Source organism: Phyllobates terribilis, unplaced genomic scaffold (genome assembly GCF_046119375.1).
Source record: "Phyllobates terribilis strain yellow unplaced genomic scaffold, ASM4611937v1 Scaffold_3__8_contigs__length_932513732, whole genome shotgun sequence".
Lineage (NCBI taxonomy): Eukaryota > Metazoa > Chordata > Amphibia > Anura > Dendrobatidae > Phyllobates > Phyllobates terribilis.
The window spans coordinates 448,834,801-448,857,043 of record NW_027362763.1 but is presented as its reverse complement, the minus strand read 5'-3'; the positions used below and the strand labels follow the sequence as shown (position 1 = coordinate 448,857,043).

General features: G+C 41.7%; 1 protein-coding gene across 2 annotated transcripts in view; it reads left to right on the top strand.

Moving 5' to 3' along the window:
• Window positions 1-22,243, top strand: part of USP45 (ubiquitin specific peptidase 45) — a 142,575-nt gene that overhangs the window by 41,946 nt on the left and 78,386 nt on the right. For both annotated transcript variants that reach the window (XM_073675755.1, XM_073675754.1), the window contains exons 6-7: window positions 6,587-6,726; window positions 16,272-16,364. In XM_073675755.1, the coding sequence (XP_073531856.1) occupies window positions 6,587-6,726; window positions 16,272-16,364 (233 nt within the window). The remainder of the gene's footprint in view (window positions 1-6,586; window positions 6,727-16,271; window positions 16,365-22,243) is intronic.

The following is a 22,243-nucleotide window of genomic DNA, read 5'->3' as shown; positions in this document are numbered from 1 at the left end:
TCAGCTGAGATCTCACAGGACCTCACTTTACGGCATCGGTGCTGGGTGGGAACATTCCTGAGAATGTTCCCACGTATCACTCGTACAGTATGAGGTCACAAGGGCTGATCAGCTGATCTTCAGCTGATGAACCCAAGTGACCTCACTCCTGCAGCAGCAATGTACACTGACAGGAGTGATTTTACACTCCTGTCAGTGTACATTGCTGTCTTCTACAGCAGTAACATCAGTGATTTCTGATGTCACTGCTGTAGAAGTGACCCGGATCACCGAGGGACAATCCAATGGACTACGTTGTGACGGCGGACAGGTGAGGGATATGGTTGTTTTTTTGTTTTTTTTTCAGGAGACGAGGGATTCGGGGGACTGAGCATATAATAAAAAAATTATTAAAACCGTATGTATTTTTATTTCATTAAAATACTTTATTCTGGTCTTGTCTTTTATTGAAGCGTCGTAAACTTTACTACACGGTTAATAATGGGGGCGTCTTATAGACGCACTCCATTACTAACCTGGGCTTCACGTCAGCCGCCAATGCAAGACTGACTTGAACCTCAACCCCATTACCCCACTCGCCACTGCTACAGGGCAGTGGGAAGAGCGGAGGCTAAGCACCAGATTTGGTGCATCTTATGGATGCGCCATTTCTGGGACTGCTGAGGGGTGATATTATTAGCCGCGGACGGGGGCTAGTATCCTTGGCCCCTTCCCTGGCTATTAATATCAGCCCGCAGCTGTCTGTTTAGCCTTTTCTGGTTAGATTTTATAGGGGGACACTACGTCAATTTTTTTCTGCGTCCCCCTGTAATCTAGCCAGTAAAGGCTAAGCAAACAGCTGTGGGCTGTTATTAATAGCCAGAGAACATTTTTCCAGCAGTTGGCTTTCCCTCTGCTGGTTATAAAAATGACGCTGGAGCCCACACCTTTTTTTAAGGCTCTGTGCCCACGAACCGGACGTAGCATTGCTTTGGAAGCATATTTTTGCTGCGTCCAAAACGTTGCATTCTATGGGACGCAGGTAAATCCACATGTGTTCACTGAACCATGCGGATTTATCGCATTCAATACTTTCTAGTGGTCAAATTTCTGTTGCGGAGACTAGCGACTCCGCAAGAGAATTTGACATGCTGCAGTCCTGAAAGCCGCGCCTCATGTCCGTGTCCGCGGGTAATTCGCAGCCTCAGATGCACGCATAGCGGACATGGAATTTCTAGAGATCCCATCCACTGCTGTAACATCTGGACGCTGCGGGTTTGATGCTGTATAAACACATAGCGTCAAACCTGCAGCGGCGACGTACCCAAACTCACCCGCAGCGTGTCAACTTCTGTAGCGGACACACCAGTCTTTGCTGCAGATTTTGACCGATTGAAGTGTCATTATATGCGGTGGTTTCACATGTACCGACAACAAAAGTGCGACATTATAACTCCACGTTTTAGACACAACATAAATACGTTGTCTTCAAAGCGCTGCTGAGTGCTGATCGGGGAGGGGGGACGTAGGGGCTAACGAACCTGCTGTGAGATGTTAATTATGTCCAGGGAAAATGTTTGCCTAGCGGCATATTCCCAGGCTAAAAAAAAAAAAAACAGCTCACAGCAGTCGCATAAATTCCGTGAATAGAAATGCTAATGAAGATTGGGTGAATGGGACTAGCTGACACCCAGCTGTTTTGTTTGGTGATATCAAGGTGTCAATCAGACCTTTTAATGACCAAACCAAGTAAAGAAACACACAGACACAGTGTAAACACTTTATTTGAAATACAACAGACCCATTCTTTAATCATTTAAATGAACCTATATACTCACCCCAGTTCTTATGGTAATCCAAGGGCTTAAGCAATGTCCCACCAACTTTATTTAGCTCCAAAAATCATTCATTGATGCTCAAAAACGCTTCAAAAAACATGTCAAAAACGCATACGTTTTTTCTGGCAAGGAGAGACAAAAACTCTTAGGAAATTTCTGCTTCAAATCTGCATCGTGGGCACATACCCTTACAAATGTGCACTAAAAGGTTTATTGCATAATACTTTGTCCCATTTATATGGTGAGATATAACATGTCTTTTTTTGTGTGTGGGTGTGTTTTGTTTCTCTTTCAGAATCCCACATATTTTTTTAAACTGATCCACCACCATGATTTTACAATACATGTTGCTTATATTATTGTATAGATCTCTTAGACCTGATGTTTTTACTTTTAGAATCCACGTCAGATGGCTGTATAATCCTGATATTAAACAGTGGAGTCTATAAGTCCTACTCAGCTAAACGCATAAAATACAAGAGGATAGAGGAAGGGGGAAAGTTTAAAATAAATAAGATTATGCAGCCATTCTCGCATGTCCATTTCAAAGTAAGTACATCAGCCTTAAAGGGTCCAAGAGATCTTCATAATAATGTTGTCGGCTTGTATTGTGATCCTGGTGACAGATCTGCTTTACCATGTTATTACCAAAAATAGCAATAATTAAAGAAGCACTTGTATCAAGGTTTTTATCCTCTTAATATATTGTAATCAACATATTATATAGCAGTGTGCACTTACAATTGCTCGTTTTGCCTTTCTACCCAGCTAATTCTTCTCTTTTCTCTGCTCTATGAAGAAACAGGAAGTGTCTTGTCCCTTCTTTTATCATTCCTCTCTTCAGCTCCTGACCCAGCTGCTCCATCCTCCCCCTGCCAGGGACTTTTGCAGTGATTGAGTGATCCAGGGAAAATTGACCTCCTGTTTCTACATAGAACTTAGAAAAATTCAGCTAGTCAGTTTTTAATCATGTGATGTCATCGACCTAATAGAAAACAGACAAATTAGCTGAGTAGAAAGGGAAAATGAGCAATTGTAAGTATACAGCACTGTATAATATGATGACTGCAATACATTGAGAGGATAAACATTTTGATGGGAAGTGCTTCTTTATTTTCCATTCATTAGTTAAAAAGGGATTTTTACTTGTAATTCTCTGCTTTTTAAAGTAGTTGAAACTGTTTTATTTTTTTGTAAAAACACATTTTTATGCTGCATACCGGCAGCAACTATGCGGCTTTGTAATAATAATCTGTTCCAGATTCTAGTGCACCTTTTTAAAACGGTATTCTGGAGATGCAGCTGTAACCTGGGAAAATGTGTCTGGCTGGACAGCCGGATCTGATCAGTGTGGCGGAAAATATTTTGTGCGACTTGTCAGTCTTGTTTTATTCCTCTTTAATTAAGTGTATCTTTTTGGAACTTTAATTACGCATTTGTCTTTGGTTGATGTAGGGAATTCAGGAGAACTCCCCGTGGAGGAGGCTCCTTCCCTCTGCTCTTCAATGCAGCAGAACCTTTGGCATAAACATTCTATTAACGTAAATTGGTCCCTGCCATGTCCCCAGAACACTTTAATGAGACTCTCTCTTTAACTCATTAGTGCAAATGTGAGCTCATATGTCAGAAATCTACATTTCAGGAGTCACCATTCCTGGCATTTATTAAGTCCATAACTCGTTTGCATTGACATGCTGTACTAATCAATATTTTCCTAGTCTGAATATGTCACTAATGTTCTTATTTAGTGCAATGATAACGACAGCAAGGAAGTTGCCAGTGCAATTGGAGACTGCAAGGAATATCTTAATTTCCGTGTTATCTCTAGGCTATAAGTTAATGAGACTGTGGCTCAAATGTCCACATTTCCAACAATTGAATAAATGTGCATATGTAATATATTGGAAGAGAAATACTAGTTAGTCTCCACTGGTTGTGTTTTTTATGTTATTTTTTTCATATTAAAAAGCTTGTATGTTCTTTTTAGTTTGTTTTCTACTTTCATCAATTTTTGTCTTCATAAAGGGATGTAGTACAGTGTAATATTTTGTAATGTATGGAAACCTATGCAACCCCAAAGAAGCATAGACCACCATAGATGTATACAGGGTAGATGCAAGGTGCCCTCAGAGTTCTACAAACACTATAACCTATACTGCCTAAGTGCTATGTGCGCACCTTGAGTGTTTGCTGCAGATTTTTCAGCAGCAAAAAACAGTTTTGGCAGGAAAAACGCTACATAAAATATGCCCGTTTTTACATGTCCCCACTACCCCCCACCATTCATTTGAATGGGTGAAAAACACTGAAAGATTTGACATGCTGCAGGTAGGGAAAAACATGTTTTAATGGTTCAAATACGCAAGGAAAAAATTAGCAGCATGTGCATGATATTTCCGAAATCTCATTCACTTTGATGGCACAGTAAAGCACTGCAATTGGCAAAAATGCAGCATGTGAACAAGCTCTTAATCTAGATGTCCTTTATACTGACCCTCCTTTTTCTGCATCTTTCCACAAACCATAATGTATCATATACAGATTGCTGTACGCGCTGCTCCTTTGTCCACATAACCATCCATGATATTCTGCTGGCACAGTAGAAGCAGGGACATCTGGTGCTCCAGATGCTGTGATGTTTCCAGATGTCACTGGTGTATTCTCTGCTATGTCTACCTATCGTTAATGGCAGAATAATACTAAAGTAAAATACATCTATAAAATAATGTGAACTGCTCTGTCTTTACCTGAAACCATGCAATAAAATTCATATATTGGTGGTTTACGTGGAATGTGTGTAGTCAACCAAGTCAAGCCTGATAATAATCTGATCAAATAACAATGCCATGCTAATAAAGGGAATCTGTCAGCAGGAATTTGCTATGTAATCTGAAGACCCCATGAGGTAGGGGTTAAAACACAGATTTCAGAGATGCCTCTCTTATCAAGCTTGGTCCTCTTGTTTATTTGCTGTGATTGTTTTGGCACCAGAAGCTTATCATTTCTCAGACATAGCAGAGTCCAACTCTGCTCCCCTCTGTGATAAGCAGCTCACCGTCTATGGACATTGTATATACAGAGCCTGGTGTGGGTGGGGTTAGCTTTCTCCGCTCTGCTGCATTGTAAATTTAAAAACTCTGCTTGTGTGAGAGCGGCTGCACCCAGTCATCTAAGTGATACATCGCTGGATTCAGCTTCTCTTTACCTGCATTACACTGCTCTCAGATGAGGTAGCAAAAACCTGCTGACAGATTCCCTTCATTCAGTGTACGTATGAATTACCATAAGTACTTCTATTTTTAGGTTAACAAGGCTTGAAAATGAGCAAATAATGATGACTATATTTAGTTAGAAAATATACATATTTCACAAACTACATGTAAATATAGTATGATCAACTTAAAGCTCCCATACACACTGATAAGTCAGCCAGATTGGTTCACTATCCAATTGGCATTTTTAAGACTCTGCCCTCCCAGATGATGTCGGGGAGGATAGGGATCGGATGATTAGAATTTATTAGCCTGATCAACCAAACTGAGCATTCATGTCTTTTGGGGAGAGAGAGTTGGGAGGGATATCTGTTGGCCAATTGAGGGCTGCCACTCATCTAAGGAATATCCAATCGAGACAAGGAAGTATAAATGCAAATAAAATTTAAGTTTATTCAAAAATTGTTTTTAAAAGAATTCTAGTAAAAATACATAGAGAAGTAAAATATGAAGGTACCCACAGTGACAATCAGTATATATAATAACACAAACATAAATATATAGCCACATTCATGTATAACACATCAGATAGCCCAATATATAAGGTGACTTGTGCTTAGTGCTTTATTAATAAATCTCCAAAAAAATGCAAAAAACAAACTGTGTATGTTTTTCTTATAAAACCAAGTGGTAAGACGCAGTTTTCTAGGGCTACAGATGGTTGTTTTAGTAATGGAAAAGGAGATAACTAGAACAGGGCTATAGTAAGTCCAGAGAAGAAAGCTTCAAAATTAACCCCAAGCCCTAAATAGTACTAATCACAATAAGAGGATATCAATCACGGCAGTGATGCCAAACAATAAAGACCAGTGTCAGTCATGAAGAAATGAAAGGATTAGAGTAGATACACAAAAGGCGATTCAAATGAACAGAAATCAGGGAAGGAAGCAATACAACCTTGTCACTGGAGGGAAAAGGACAGCCCCAATGCGCGTTTCGCGTTCCGCTTCTTCGGGGGGGGGGGGGGGACCTTTCCCGATGTCCAAGCCAGTATCTGCTTCCAACACACAGCCATTCTGCCAAGTGGATCTGGCTTTGAGCCTAACGTTCTCACCAGCTAACTGACTCTCCTATAGGCACAGCACATGGGTGTCACCATGCCCATCTTCCTGGCAACACTGTTCTCGTCCCGGGCCTACTCTATCTGTGCTTCCCCTGCAACTGACTGCCTAGGAAACAGGCAATCCCTTAATGCGTCCATTTAAAGAAAGCGGTAAACATTTTAAAGCTTTTGTATGAATTTATTTACATTTATAGGAATCTTCTTATGAACAAAATAAAAAGTCTCCATATAATTATCCCACAAAGCTATGTATAATTGGGGTATTCCAGGCAGCCTTGCCTGAGATTTTTGCACGTGATGTAGTGGGGTGGTGTTGGACATGCAGAAGACCTGCATATGTTGCCAGCCAGAGTCTATTATTATAGCATATGTGAACAGGGCTTTACGTATTTATCTGTGTATTCACCCATAAGAAAGTTCTGTTTTACTTTCAGGTTCCTCCTCAAAGATCATTCGCTTGCAAGAACAAAGTGGTGAAATTATTAGAGAGAAATCAGAGCTTCATATTACGTCTGTCCCTGTGAAAGGGATAACAAACTTGGGCAACACTTGTTTCTTTAATGCGGTGATGCAGGTGAGTGCTTGAACAACCGCCAAAAAGGGAATCTTTCCTGGATTTTATCATTTATAAATGTACTGGTGTAAAGTTCGATTATTTTCTGCCTCCTCTCTGATTTCTGGATTGCCACTGGCCTACAAATTATGGGCTTTTACAGTCCCCCAAAAAAAAGCTCAGACGTCAGTTTTTTTTTTTGCGCACAAAAAAAAACGGATGAAGTTTCAGCAGTGAGTTTTGTCAGGTTTTCATCAGTTTTCCTCTCATGTAAAAAATAAGTTTCTCCTGTGTAATAGTTGGTTAAAATCAGATTGCAGTTGGATAGCATCCAACTACTGTCTAATTTTTTTTTCCCAGACCCATAGGCTTGCATTGCTGAATTTGATCTGACACTCTGAGCAATATCGGACATGTCTCCGCAATTTTGCGTGGATCATTTGGTTATTATAAGCACGAGTGCTACCTGTGAAAAACAAGCTCAGGAAAAGAGCGATTAAAGAATTACAAACTCCCAGTCAGAATGAACTTCCTGACGGATTGTCGGTTGACTCATTTTACAGCCCAGCAATAGCAAATATAGAGGCTCTTAAAGACAAACAGTGCCAATTTCTATTAAACCCAATTGCAAAAATGATTCTTAGCCCAAAATATATGCATTTAAGTAAAAGAAGAAAATTAGCCCCAAATGTGGAGAACGCACTTTAAATCAGAAACTGAAGCCTTGATGTTACAGAAGGACATGTATATTATGTAGGATTGCATGTTGATATCCTGAAAAGCTTCCATGGCATGTAGATATTTTACCCCAGGGAACTGGGAAAGAAGTCAGCCAAGCTATGCCTATACATCTGCACAGCCAAAAAGTCTGATAGGAAGAGCTTGGAAACAAAGAGCCTCCCCTCTATTTTGTCTAGATCTATATGAGCAACTGAAGACGTTTGCTCATTGGAGCACCTTACGGCCTCCCTCAACAACGCATTGGAGAACATTAGTGCAGATCAGGGATCCATGGGACGTCTGATGCCATAACCATCCTGCTAGACCCCTGATGGAGTCACAACCTTGATCCCTTTTGACCTAACACTCCCCTCATTATTTATCTTTTGTTTTGTAGTATCCCCCCCCCACACACACACTCTACCCCATTCTCATCTTTTATTTTTATTAAACATTGAATTATACATATTATTGAGAGTTCAGAACATTGCACACTAACATTAACTTTTTTATTGAGTTTGTATTATTCTTGTAAAATCCTAAATAAAAGTTACAGTAAAAAAGGAAAATAAAGTGTTACATGAATTTGTAGTTCTGTTACGTAGGATATGCATTATGCTGTTTAGGGTGACCTTTTCTTCCTTACATCAATCAATGCATGTTGAATCAAGATGAAGATGCCTACTTGTTCTGGATGTCTTAAATGAGCAAATTCCTTTCTAGCGAGCAATGAAATGGGAAGCATAGGCACACTTGAAACCATTGTGTGGGCAGAGGTAAGATTAGCGCAGGAGTCCTGTGCACTTAATCATGTAGGACTCATGCAGATAACGAGGGGCGCAGGATTTAATGTGCCTACGTGGCCTGGTTTGTGCCTATCTGTGATTGTGGCAAGTGCTAGAGTACCTAGTTAGTACGATCCTGGGAGAAACCTCTATTCAGCCTTCCACAGTGCTATTCTTTAGGTCGTCTTCATGACCAGGTTGCTAATTAATTCTTACAATTGAAAATCCTTCCTGGAAATGTTATTTTGCCAGCTGACTAAACCTTTCTTTCTACATCAAAAAAATACCGGTAATCCATCTTTTTCAACATGAACATTCAATGTAATCGTATGGGAAACCTTTTCGTATGAACTGTTAGAGATGTGCATAGTAAAAGTGATACATTGTTACTTTTAAACTACCATTCGTGTCTAACCAGCATGCCGGGTTTCTGTGAGGAAGTAAGTGCAAATCTGCAAAAAAAAATTTTGCAAAGGAGTTTGTATTTACTCCCCATGTTTGCGTGGGTTTCCTCCACGTTTTCTCCCACACTTCATAGATATTCTGATGGGGAATATAAATGGTGACAGTGATGATGACATGGTCTGTCTATAAAGTGCTGCAGAATAAATTGCGATCTATAAGCAAATAAAAAAATAAAAGCTTCTCCTATACATTATAATGTTAAAAATGAACACCACATTGATTGCAATGTTTGCTGTTGGTGATTATACACGGACTCCTCAGGCAGTATGATCTATGACATGGATCAAAAATAGGTATACTGTCTGCAAAAAAAACCCAAAACACTGATATATAAACCACTCAATAGATTATAAAGATTACATGTTCTTTCAGTGAAAAACACCTAACATGTGCGTCTGAATGAGGCCTTAGGGACAAGGGAATAAAGAGTTGTAAGTGGTACATTGTCTAACTAGGCTAAAGTCCGCAATGGGGTGAGTACCACAAGGATTAATTGTTTTTAGTCTCTTTTTATTCTCATTCAGATGTCTATTTTTCACTTGTTTTATCCATGATTTTCACCGATAGAGCATGTAACCATTATAGTCTATGGGGCTGTTCACGTGACCATGTTTTTTTGCGGACCATGTGTACTTAAAAAAAATCACGGAGACTAGTCTGTTTTTTTTTTTTTTACCAGCATCACAGGTGAAAAGTATCAATACAAGTCTATGGGTCCGTGAAAGTCATAGACAGCACATGGTTGGTATCACTGTACGACCCATGCTCTGTCCATGATTAATATTATAATGAATAGGAGAAGCTTTGTAGGTAATTTCTTTATCCATATGTGAAAATCACTGATGAAACACTGGTAGAAGCAGACACTGCCCGAACACTGATGAAAATCAGATCCAAAACACTGACTACACTCGTACCATCTTTTAGCAAACGTGAAGAAGCATGGTCGCCAGTGGGATTGAGAGTGTGTGTAAGTCTTTGCTGATGAATAAAACTATGCACGATAGTAAAAACTGATCTTAACCATATGTTACAGGACTGTCTAGATAAAATGTCTGCATAGGCAAACACATGGCAGATGAGGTTTAATGTAGAGTAATGCACCTAGGCTGGAGTAATTATATTGCTGCATCTAAATGGGAATATACTCGGGACCACAGAACAGAAGTACTTGAGTATTCAGGTTACAAGAAAGCTGAGCAGCAGTACCCAGAGTCAAGCAGCAGCTGCAAAAGCAAACAAGATTTTAGGGTTTATTAAAGAAAGAGCTAAAAACTCATAATAGCAATGTATTATTACCCCTATATATATTCCTTGTAAGGACACACAGAATATGGGATTCAGTTTTGGGCTCCACATTCTAAAAAGTATATTGAGAAGTTGAATCAGTTTAAAGGGAACCTTTCACCAGATTTTTCCACTTAATCTGAGATCAGCATAATCTAGAGAGACCCTGATTCCAGGGATGTATCACTTACTGATTTATTTAGTGTAGTTTTGATAAAATCACTGTTTTATCAGCAGGAGATTATCATTAGAGAACTCCCAACCCTGCTGCCAGGTAGTCGAGCAAATTCATGAACTCTGTGTAACTCCGCCCCCATCACTGATTGGCAGCTTTCTATCCATGTACAATGTTCACAGAAATCCAGAAATCTGTCATTCAGTAGTGTGGGTGGGGTTATACAGAACTTAAAATTAAGAGAACTGGTAGATCTGCAGAAGATGAAACAATGATTTTATCAAAATGACAGCAAGCAGCCAGAAAGTGACACATCACTGGAACCAGGGTTGTTGCTTCCAGGGCTGTGGAGTCTGAGATGGTGCCCATTTTGGTGGAGTCGGTATAAAATGGACCGACTCCGACAATATATAAGAAATTGGGTGCAGTAGTTCAATGCAGTTTGTGGGGAATATTTTTTCATAAGAATTTGGGAAAGTTATGAAATGTCCTATAAATGTCTGTCCTATTCCTGATCTAAGGATCTAGACTTTTAGCTGAGAAAAATTTGTCCTACCGTAAATTTATCACTTAAACATGAGCCATGTATGAGGGAGTCGGAGTTGGAGTCAGTGTCATGGAAATTGAGGAGTCGGAGTCGCAGGTTTGGCTTACCGACTCCATAGCCCTGGTTGCTTCTACATTATCTTGCTCTCAGGGTAGTAAAATCTAGTGATTTATTCCCTTTAAAGATGACCATGGGATGGAAGGCCTCTACTATGATGGGAGGTTTAGAAAAGTTGTGCTGGTTTAGCTCAGAAAAAAGATGCCTTAGAGAAGTTCTCATATGTACAGTCAAGGCCAAAAGTATTGGCATCCTTGACATTGTTCCAAAAAATTATTGCAAAAGATTGTTATACACCTGTTTATTTCCTTTGTGTGTATTGGAACAACACAAAAAAAGAGAAAAAAAGGGAAATTGAACATAATTTCACACAAAACACCAAAAATGACCTGGACAAAATAGTTGGCACCTTTCCAAAAATGTGGGTAAACAGCTTTTGTTTCAAGCATGTGATCCTCATTCTAACTTGCCAGTGGCAAGTGACAGGTGTGGGCAAAATGAAAATCACACCTGAAACCAGATAAAAAGGGAAGAAGTTGACTCAAGCTTTGCAGTGTGCGTGCGTGTGTGCCACACGAAGCATGGAGAACCGAAAGAGGAGAAGAGAACTGTCTGAGGATTTCAGAACCAAATTTGTTGAAAAATATCAGCAATCTCAGTTACAAGTCCTTCTCCAGAGATTTTGATGTTCCTTTATGTACGTTGCGAAACATAATCAAGATGTTTACAACCCATGGCACGGTAGCTAATCTCCTTGAACGTGGACGGCAGAGAAAAATTGATGAAAGGTTGCAACACAGGATAATCCGGATGGTGGATTAAGAGCCCCAATCAAGTTCCAAAGAAATTCAAGCTGTTCTGCAGGCTCAGGGTGCATCAGTGTCAGCGTGAACTATCTGTCGACATTTGAATGAAATGAAACGCTATGATAGGAGAACCAGGACTACCCCACTGCTGACACAGAGACACAAAAAAAGCTAGATTGCCTTTTGTATGCAGCAGGTAGAAGGTAGGCAATAGAATTAAATTTAAAATACAACTTTTAATTAGATTATATTAACAAAGAAGCGGGATATGAGGCCAATTGACAAACCAACATATGACACAACAATGTAATAAAGTGCTAGTGCCCAATATAAACCTAGTACTTTAGGTATAAAAAGGTTTGGTGTCACCAATTTTTCCCAACTGAGCAATATCATATACTCTTTTCTGCTTCAGCCTTACAAGCCTAAAAATGAGAGAGTGTCTCTGAAAATTGGTGAGACCAAACCTTTTTGTTCCTGTAGCACTATTTATATTGAGCACTTTATTACATTGTTGTGTCATTTTTTGTTTTGTCAATTGGCCTCATATCCCGGGTCTTTTTTAATATAATCTAATTAAAAGGTTATATTTTAATTTATTCTATTGTATACCTTCTCTCTGCTGCATACGTCTGTTAATATTGAGAGGTTTCTAATAGGTCTGTTACATTTACTGTACCCTTTCTGATTTTCTTAGATTGCAGTTTGCCAAAATATACATGAGTAAGCTAAGATCCTTCTGGGAAAGCATCTTGTGGACAGATGAGAGACCAAGATAGAGTTTTTTGGTAAAGCGCATCACTCTACTATTTACTGAAAACGGAATGACGCTTAGAAAGAAAAGAACGCTGTACCTACAGTCAAATATGGTGGAGGTTCAAAGATGTTTTTTTTTTGCAGCCTGTGGTACTGGGTGTCTTGACTGTGTGCAATGCATCATGAAATCTGAAGATTACCAAAGGATTTTGGGTCGCAGTGTAGTGCCCAATGTCAGAAAGCTGGGTTTGTGTCCTTTAGTCATGGGTCTTTAAGCAGGACTATGACCTCAAATATACTTCAAGAAGCACCCATAAATGGATGGAAACTAAGTGCTGGAGAGTTATGAAGTGGTCAGCAATGAGTCCAGATCTAAATCCCATTGAACACCTGTGCAGAGATCTTAAAACTGCGTTGGCAGAAGGCACCCTTAAAATATGAGAGACCTGGAGCAGTTTGCAAAAGAAGAATGGTCCAAAATTCCAGTTGAGAGGTGTAAGAAGCTTGTTAATGGTTATAGGAAGTAATTGATTGCAGTTATTTATTCCAAATTATGTGCAACCACATTGGTTGAGGGTGCCAACAATTTTGTCTGGCCGATTTTTGATTTTGTGTGAAATTATGTATAATTTGCCTTTTTTTTCTCTGTTTTTTTTGTTGTTCCAATACACACAAAGGAAATAAACATGTATAACAAAACGTGTAATTTCAATCATTTTCTAGAAGAAATACTTCATTTTCTGGAACAATTTCAAGGATGCCAACACTTTCGACCATGATGGCACGTGATTTATTTCTTAAACAGAGCTTACGAAGGACCCAGGGCATTAATTATACAGTATGTGGTGGAAAGGCTATTCCAGGTTCTAAATGGGAAAGGGTTCTTTACAGTCAGAGCAGTCAGATTGTGGAATGCTCTACCACAATAGGTAGTAATGGCTGATACCATAAGCGCTTTTATAAAAGGGCTGGATGATTTTCTTACTACAAATAGCATTGTGCCTTATAATGTAGTGATAGAGAGGGTATAACTGGGTTGAATTTCATGGACTGATATTTTTTTCAACCTATGCAGTTAATCAGAACTTTAAAGAAGTTGTCCACTACTTGGACAACAACTTCTCATCCCCAACGCTTGGCCCCGATAAAATAAAAAAGCTTGTACTCCCCTCCCATGCTGGTGCCTTTCCCGTGGTGTCAGCACTCACTCTCACAGGGCTCTCATGCTATTCTTGTGACTCGTCACGCCGGCGCCCAATCAGAATTGACAATGAAGAGAAAGTCCGGGATCAGCTGCAGCCCGGACTTCCTCTTCATGTTTGATTTGTCTGAAGGCTGAAACACTGATGCCAGCGCTGATTGGGCGCCAGCGTCACAAGTCACAACAATCGCATAGGAGCCCTGGGACCGCTAGTGCCAACACCACTGGAACTGCGCCAATATGGAAGGGAGGATGAACTTTTTTATTTTATCGGAGCCAAACATTTAGATTAAGAATGGGTTGTCCAAGAAGTGACAACCTCTATAAATTTACTACTTTAGGATTTTTTTTTTCTTTACCAGATACATAAAACTATTTTTTTGAGTTTCCTGTCTCTGAAAAATAGTGAAAAATAGTGTTGTGGGAATTCAGAAGACTGTTAAACAGATAAAGCCTAGTTTTTAGAGATCGTTCACACTAGCATACAGTGCTGCTCACCATTATTGGCACCCCTTCATTTTTTTCATAGACTGGTACATTTCCATTTATTTCTGAACATATTGTACAACGTTACATCCTCAGGATTTTTTAATTAGTGGTTCCAAGTAATACAACAATAAAACATTGTTTTTCACTTCCATGTTGCAATTTCAAAGAAAAAACAGAATAAACATCATGTGCAGCAATAAAGACACCCCAAATTAATACTTGTTTGCACACCCTTTGGCATTGATGACAGCCTCCAAACGTTTCTTGTAGCCATCTATAAGCTTCTTGCACTTCTCAGCTTGAATTTTCTCCCACTCCTCCTTTGCAGTTTGTTCAAGCTCTTGAATGTTTGCAGGGTTCTTCTTCCCAATGGCAGATTTCAGCTCACCCCAAAGATTTTCAATGGGATTGAGGTCAGGGTTCATTGCTGGTCATTTTAAAACAGTCCATTTTTTTGTTTTTCAACCATTCCTGTGTACTTTTGGATGCGTGGTTTGGGTCATTGTCTTCCTGGAGGACCCATGATCTTCGGCTCAAGCCAAGTTTTCTTACACTAGGTAAGACATTTTAATCTAAAATCTCTTGATAATTCTCTGATTTCATGATTCCTGTGATACAGTCAAGGCCTCCAGTACCAGACGCAGCAAAGCCCACAGCATTATGGATCCTCCACCATACGTAAATATTGGTAAGGTGTTCTTTTCCTTATAAGCTCCATTGCGCAGTCTGCAAACAAACTGTTGCTTTTTATTGCTAAACCGCTGTATTTTTGCTTCATCTGTCCACAGAACATTTTCCTAGAAGGATTGTGGTTTGTCAAGGTACTCTTTGGCAAAGATCAGTCGTTCCTTCTTATTTCTTTTCTTCAGCAATGGTTTCTTCCTTGGCCTTCGCCCATAATGCTCTGCTTGGTTTAGTGTGCGGCTTTATGGTAATTGTTGAAACCATACCCCAGACTGTTCCAGGTTGGTCTTTGGATGTTTGACGTGGTGTTTTTTCCACCATTCGCACCAACCTTCGAAGACATCTCTTGTCAATTTTCCTCTTTCCTCCACGTCCAAGGAGGTTATTGACGTTTCCATGCTTGGCAACTTTCTTAATACCATTGCGCACTGTTGAAATAGGGATACCAAAGTCTTTGGAGATGGCCTTATACCCTTTGGAAGTCTTATGTTTGCTAGTAATAGCAGTTCTGATGTCCTCAGGACATCTCCTTTGTCTTCACTATTGTGACAAAGGATTAGGGCCTACCATGTGGCATTTTAAAACACTGAAGTCATGGGCACCGACAATCACAGGTGAATCTCTTTTGTGATTTACCACAAAATGTGTTTCCATACTAAATGTAAAGGGTGCCAATACCAGTGTCACAGCAAGCTTTAGGTTTTCCATTTTTCCCTCCCCCTTGTCTTTTGTTTTAAATTGTTTATCATTTGCTCTTTAGTATTTAACACGAGTGCTCTATATAAAAAACTGTTTCACTTGATTAATTATTTTCAGGAGATATTCCACATTATGTACTTCATGGGTGCCAATAACGATGAGCAGGACTGTATAAATTGGACGAGTGCTATGCGATAAAAGGGATTGCACTCGGACCAATGTTATCCAATGAGGCAATGAAGATCTGCGGATTTTTTTTCTCAGCTGTATTTGGCATGACAAAAAAAAAATCGCAATATTCTGTAACTTCTCTCTGAAATCGGATGGGTGCGAGAAAAAAATCGGATGTCATACATTGCAATTCTGTAAGACAGGAAACTGTAAATGGTCCTGTAAGTGATCAATAGCTGCTGAGTAAAAAAGTGGATTGTATGCGGACAGCACACGGATGACAAGTGAGAAAACATCATCCCACTCTACTTGATGAGAATAAGACCGATTTTTTTACTTATTTTTTTATTTATTTATTTGTTTAATATGCTAGTGTGACCATACCCTTACACTCAGTTCAGACTGAGTGTGTCCCCAAATTGCCGGCATAACTGGCTTCATATGTAGCTCCATGTGTTAGTGTAGCGGGCAAGTACAGCTATTTACATGCACTACTCTTGTCCATAAACTAGATCAGGCTAGCATTGCTGTAATTATTTTTCCTTTTAATACCACAGAGTTGTATGGAGCAGCAGCCCAAATGCCCACTACATACTGCAGGCAAACTAGTGGTAAAAAAAAAGAGCTAAAAATGTTAATGACCTCCTTTTAAAAGGAGGATTGCATTTCAAACATTGAGAGAATTGTTTTGCAGATCGTTTGACGACTTCTGTCTCTTTTACAGAATCTTGCCCATACACATATGTTAACAGAAGCGCTGTCTGGAATGAAAGAAAGGGAAGCAAATTTGAAGATTTGCCTCAATGATGAAACCTTGGTAAATGTATTCACAATTATCTTCTGCTGTGACCTTATTGTCCCTGTGTAGTATTAATGATGTGATTTGTTCAAAATATTTACTAGAAACCTAAAGCTGTCAATTTACTGGAGACATGTTTTCGGTACACATAAATAAATTGTACTTTTTATGTAGAGGTTTTTATCCCCTTTCCTGATCTCTTATCTCCAGAACTGGTGTCCCAAGCCCTTAATTTTCCTCACTGTAGTGGGACACTAAGCTGAGCAGCATGGTAGCACATGCGCTCTGCTGGCTCCATTCAGTGCCCATACAGTGTACTTGGCTTTCTGCTATAGTCCTATATTAAATAGAGAGGAAGCACGCATACTCAATCATACCATTTGTGACTGAGTCACTTCCCGCGGATAAGCCAAGAGTCGGGGTAGTCAACGAGTCTGAGGTCAAAAGCCAGGCGGGTACGTCCTAAACAGAGGGAAGAGACAAAGGCGTAGTCAGGTAACGACCTGAGGTCAGAATACCAGGAGGAAAGCTGATCAGAGCAAAGGGAGCAGGCAAAACAGATGGTCAGAATGAGGTCCAAGGTCAGGCAGCGAAAGATCCACAAGCAGAACACAAGGCACATAGAGACAAACCACACAGGGCTGAATATATGTCTGGCAGAGATCTGGGACTGACAGCCCAACTAAGTAGCTGGGCAATTATCTGGGAAAGGGAACACCTAAAGGCAGTCCAGAACCTCCCAGTCTCAGATTGGCCAGTTTCAGCACGCCCCTGCACCAGATTGGACGGCGGAGCTGTCAGTAACTGCATCCCAGACACATTGAGGGGTGGAATCGTGACTAGAGATGAGCGGTGTTCGACTAGAACTGTTCGCCAATCTCAAATTCGAGCTGTTTTGGGCGGTGTTCGAGTTGTTCGACGAACCCGAACGATTTGCAAAAAATTCGACTGTTCGAGGTTTTGTTCGATAACTGTTCGTGCACCAAAAGCGTGTCCTGCATGTCTGGTGCTATTTAGAGCACCAATCATGCAGGGATTGTCTGCCACTCACTGTAATGCCACAGCCATGGTGGTTGTGGCATTACAGTGATTGCCCAAATCGATGGGAACAGTGAAACATGAAAAGCCGGCAATTCAGCAGCGGCATAAACCGGTACCCGACAATTTAGAACCGAAAGAATAGAGCTTCACACATAGATTAGATAAATAGAAACATGTCAGTCACATATATATGAAGTACAGTGATAGTGTTGGTTACTGTACTTGTCATTTAGTATTAAAATAAAGGATTTATTATTAAAAAAATTGGCGTGGGGTTCCCCTTAATTTTAGGCTCTACCGGAGGTTAAGCAGACAGCTGGGGCAGATGTTTGAAGCCTGGGAAGGGGGTAATACCCACGGAGCTTCCCAGGCTACTAATATCAGCCCCCAGCTGAATACATAGCCTTTACTAGCTATTAAAATGGGGGACCCCCCCAAAAAAATGACGTGGGGTCCCCCCTAATTTAATAGCTAGCAAAGGCTAGGCAGACAGCTGGGGGCTGATATTAATAGCCCAGGAAGGGAGCCATGAATATTGGCCCCCTCCCAGGCTAGAAACACCAGCCGTCAGCCGCCCCAGAAATGGCGCATTCATAGGATGCGCCAATTCTGGCACTTAGCCTCGCTCTTCCACGCTGCCCTGGTGCGGTGGCAGGGGGTAATAGGGCTGGGGTTGATGTCAGCTTATAATGCCAGCTGACATCAAGCCCAGGTTAGTAATGGAGAGGCTTCTATAAGACACCCCCATTACTAACCCCATAGTCAAAGTTAAAAAAAACACAAACACCCAGAATAAAGTCCTTTAATTGAAATAAAGACACAATCCTTTATTGTTCTAAATTAAACCATACTTACCGTCACGCCCATTCCAGCTGAAGCCAACGATCTCCTGTAATAAAAATAAAATAATAAAGCAACCTCATCCTTACCTTTCCATGGTTCCCACGACAGCTTCAGCTCTGCTACATCGAGATGACAGGCTGGACCGCAGCAGAACGCCGCCATCCAGCCTGTCATCCCGCAGACACTGAGAAGAGCAGGCTTGCTTGCGCTCCACATTGTCTCTCTGTGACGGCATAAAGATGAGCCGAGGTCATGTCCAATGAACTCGGCTCACCTCATGCACGTCACTTACAGCGTGGGAGAATTCTCACGCTGAAGCGCTGAGTGCAGGAGAATTTTCCCACGCTGTCAGTGAGGTGCATGAGGTGAGCTGAGTTCATTGGACATGAGCTCACCTCATGCACGTCACTGACAGCGTGGGAGAATTCTCCTTCACTCAGCACTTCAGCGTGAGAATTTTCCCACGCTGTCAGTGACGTGCATGAGGTGAGCCGAGTTCATTGGACATGACCTCGGCTCATCTGGATGCCGTCACAGCGAGACACTGAGGAGCGCAAGCATGCCTGCTCTTCTCAGTGTCTGCGGCATGACAGGCTGGATGGCAGCGTTCTGCTGCGGTCCAGCCTGTCATCTCGATGTAGCAGAGCTGAAGCTGTCGTGGGAACCATGGAAAGGTAAGGATGAGGTTGGTTTATTATTTTTCTTTTATTGCAGGAGATCGTTGGCTTCAGCTGGAATGGGCGTGATGGTAAGTATAGTTTAATTTAGAACAATAAAGAATTGTGTGTTTATTTCAATTAAAGGACTTTATTCTGGGTGTTGTGTTTTTTTTAAATACTTTACTAGAAATTCATGGCGGTCATGTCTAATACTGGCGTGACCCCATGAATTTTGGGCTTGGGGCCAGCTGATAATACCAAGCTGGCCCTAACCCCTTTATTACCCAGTGAGCCACCGCACCAGGGCCCTGGATGAGTTGGGTACAGCGCCAGAAGATGGCGCTTCTATGAACGCGCCATTTTCCGGGGTGGCTGCGGACTGCAATTTGCAGCGGGGGGGCCCAGAAAGCTTGGGCCTCCCTGCGCTGCAGATTCCAGCCCCCAGCTGCCTAGTTGTACCTGGCTGGACACAAAAATAGGGCGAAGCCCCACGTATTTTTTTTTTAATTATTTCATGAAATTCATGAAATAATTAAGAAAAAAAGGCCTTCCCTATATTGTTGTGTCCGGCCAGGTACAAATAGGCAGCTGGTGGTTGGGGGCAGCCCATTCCTGCCTGCTGTACCTGGCTGGACACAAATATAGTGCGAAGCCCCACTTCAATTTTTTTAAATTATTTCAGGAAATTCATGAAATGATTAAAAAAAAATTGACGTGGGGCTTCGCCCTGTTTTTGTGTCCAGCCAGGTACAACTAGGCAGCTGGGGGCTGGAATCCGCAGCGCAGGGAGGCCCAAGCTTTCTGGGCCACCCCCGCTGCAAATTGCAGTCCGCAGCCACCCCGGAAAATGGCGCGTTCATAGAAGCGCCATCTTCTGGCGCTGTACCCAACTCATCCAGGGCCCTGATGCGGTGGCTCACTGGGTAATAAAGGGGTTAGGGCCAGCTTGGCATTATCAGCTGGCCCTAAGCCCAAAATTCATGGGGTCACGCCAATTAGACATGACCACCATGAATTTCTAGTAAAGTATTTAAAAAAAACACAACACCCAGAAAAAAGTCCTTTAATTGAAATAAACACACAATTCTTTATTGTTCTAAATTAAACCATACTTACCGTCACGCCCATTCCAGCTGAAGCCAACGATCTCCTGAAATAAAAGAAAAATAATAAAGCAACATCATCCTTACCTTTCCATGGTTCCCATGACAGCTTCAGCTCTGCTACATCGAGATGACAGGCTGGACCGCAGCAGAACGCTGCCATCCAGCCTGTCATCCCGCAGACACTGAGAAGCGCAGGCTTGCTTGCGCTCCACAGTGTCTCTCTGTGAGGGCATCCAGATGAGCCGAGTTAATGTCCAATGAACTCGGCTCACCTCATGCACGTCACTGACAGCGTGGGAAAATTCTCCTGCACTCAGCGCTTCAGCGTGGGAGAATTCTCACACTGAAGCGCTGAGTGCAGGAGAATTCTCCCACGCGGTCAGTGACGTGCAGGAGGTGAGCTGAGTTCATTGGACATGAGCTCACCTTATGCACGTCACTGACAGCGTGGGAAAATTCTCCTGCACTCAGCGCTTCAGCGTGGGTGAATTCTCACGCTGAAGCGCTGAGTGCAGGAGAATTCTCCCACGCTGTCAGTGACGTGCAGGAGGTGAGCTGAGTTCATTGGACATGAGCTCACCTTATGCACGTCACTGACAGCGTGGGAGAATTCTCCTGCACTCAGCGCTTCAGCGTGGGAGAATTCTCACGCTGAAGCGCTGAGTGCAGGAGAATTTTCCCACGCTGTCAGTGACGTGCATGAGGTGCGCCGAGTTCATTGGACATGAACTCGTCTCATCTTTATGCCGTCACAGCCAGACACTGCAGAGCGCAAGCATGCCTGCGCTTCTCAGTGTCTGCGGGATGACAGGCTGGATGGCAGCGTTCTGCTGCGGTCCAGCCTGTCATCTCGATGTAGCAGAGCTGAAGCTGTCGTGGGAACCATGGAAAGGTAAGGATGATGTTGCTTTATTATTTTTCTTTTATTGCAGGAGATCGTTGGCTTCAGCTGGAATGGGCGTGATGGTAAGTATGGTTTAATTTAGAACAATAAAGGATTGTGTCTTTATTTCAATTAAAGGACTTTATTCTGGGTGTTTGTGTTTTCTTTTAACTTTGACTATGGGGTTAGTAATGGGGGTGTCTTATAGACGCCTCTCCATTACTAACCTGGGCTTGATGTCAGCTGGCATTATAAGCTGACATCAACCCCAGCCCTATTACCCCCTGCCACCGCTACAGGACAGCGTGGAAGAGCGAGGCTAAGTGCCAGAATTGGCGCATCCTATGAATGCGCCATTTCTGGGGCGGCTGACGGCTGGTGTTTCTAGCCTGGGAGGGGGCCAATATTCATGGCACCCTTCCTGGGCTATTAATATTAGCCCCCAGCTGTCTGCCTAGCCTTTGCTAGCTATTAAATTAGGGGGGACCCCACGTCATTTTTTTGGGGGGTCCCCCATTTTAATAGCTAGTAAAGGCTATGTATTCAGCTGGGGGCTCATATTAGTAGCCTGGGAAGCTCCGTGGGTATTACCCCCTTCCCAGGCTTCAAACATCTGCCCCAGCTGTCTGCTTAACCTCCGCTAGAGACTAAAATTAAGGGGAACCCCACGCCAATTTTTTTTAATAATAAATCCTTTATTTTAATACTAAATGACAAGTACAGTAACCAACACTATCACTGTACTTCATATATATGTGACTGACATGTTTCTATCTATCTAATCTATGTGTGAAGCTCTATTCTGTCTGTTATAAATTGTCGGGTACAGATGCTGAATTGCCGGCCGGCTTTTTTAAAGAGACAGTGCATGAAAACACTATTATATTTTTTAATAAATCCTTTACACTAAATGACAAGTACAGTAAGCAACACTGTCACTGTACTTCATATATATGTGACTGACATGTTTCTATCTATCTAATCTATGTGTGAGGCTCTATTCCTTCTTGTCTAAATTGTCGGGTACCGGTGTATGCCGCTGCTGAATTGCCGGCCGGCTTTTTTAAAGAAAGCGTCTTCTGAGCAGTTTGTCAGCTTTTGGACACCTTTGAAGGTGTTTTCTATGTGTTTCTATGTGTTTTTGTTTGCCTGCCATTGGTTTTAACGGTGTTCGACGGTGTTCTAAGGTGTTCGACGAACCGAACCGAACCCGAACACTACGGGGGTGGCTCAACACTAATCGTGACACCACTCCATTTAATTTGAGATCAGTGAGGAGTAATGGGAGCTGAAGATCCATGTATTCATGTTCTGGTGATTGGTGGGGGCGGTGTTCTTGGCATTGCAGCTTCCAATTTAAGCATT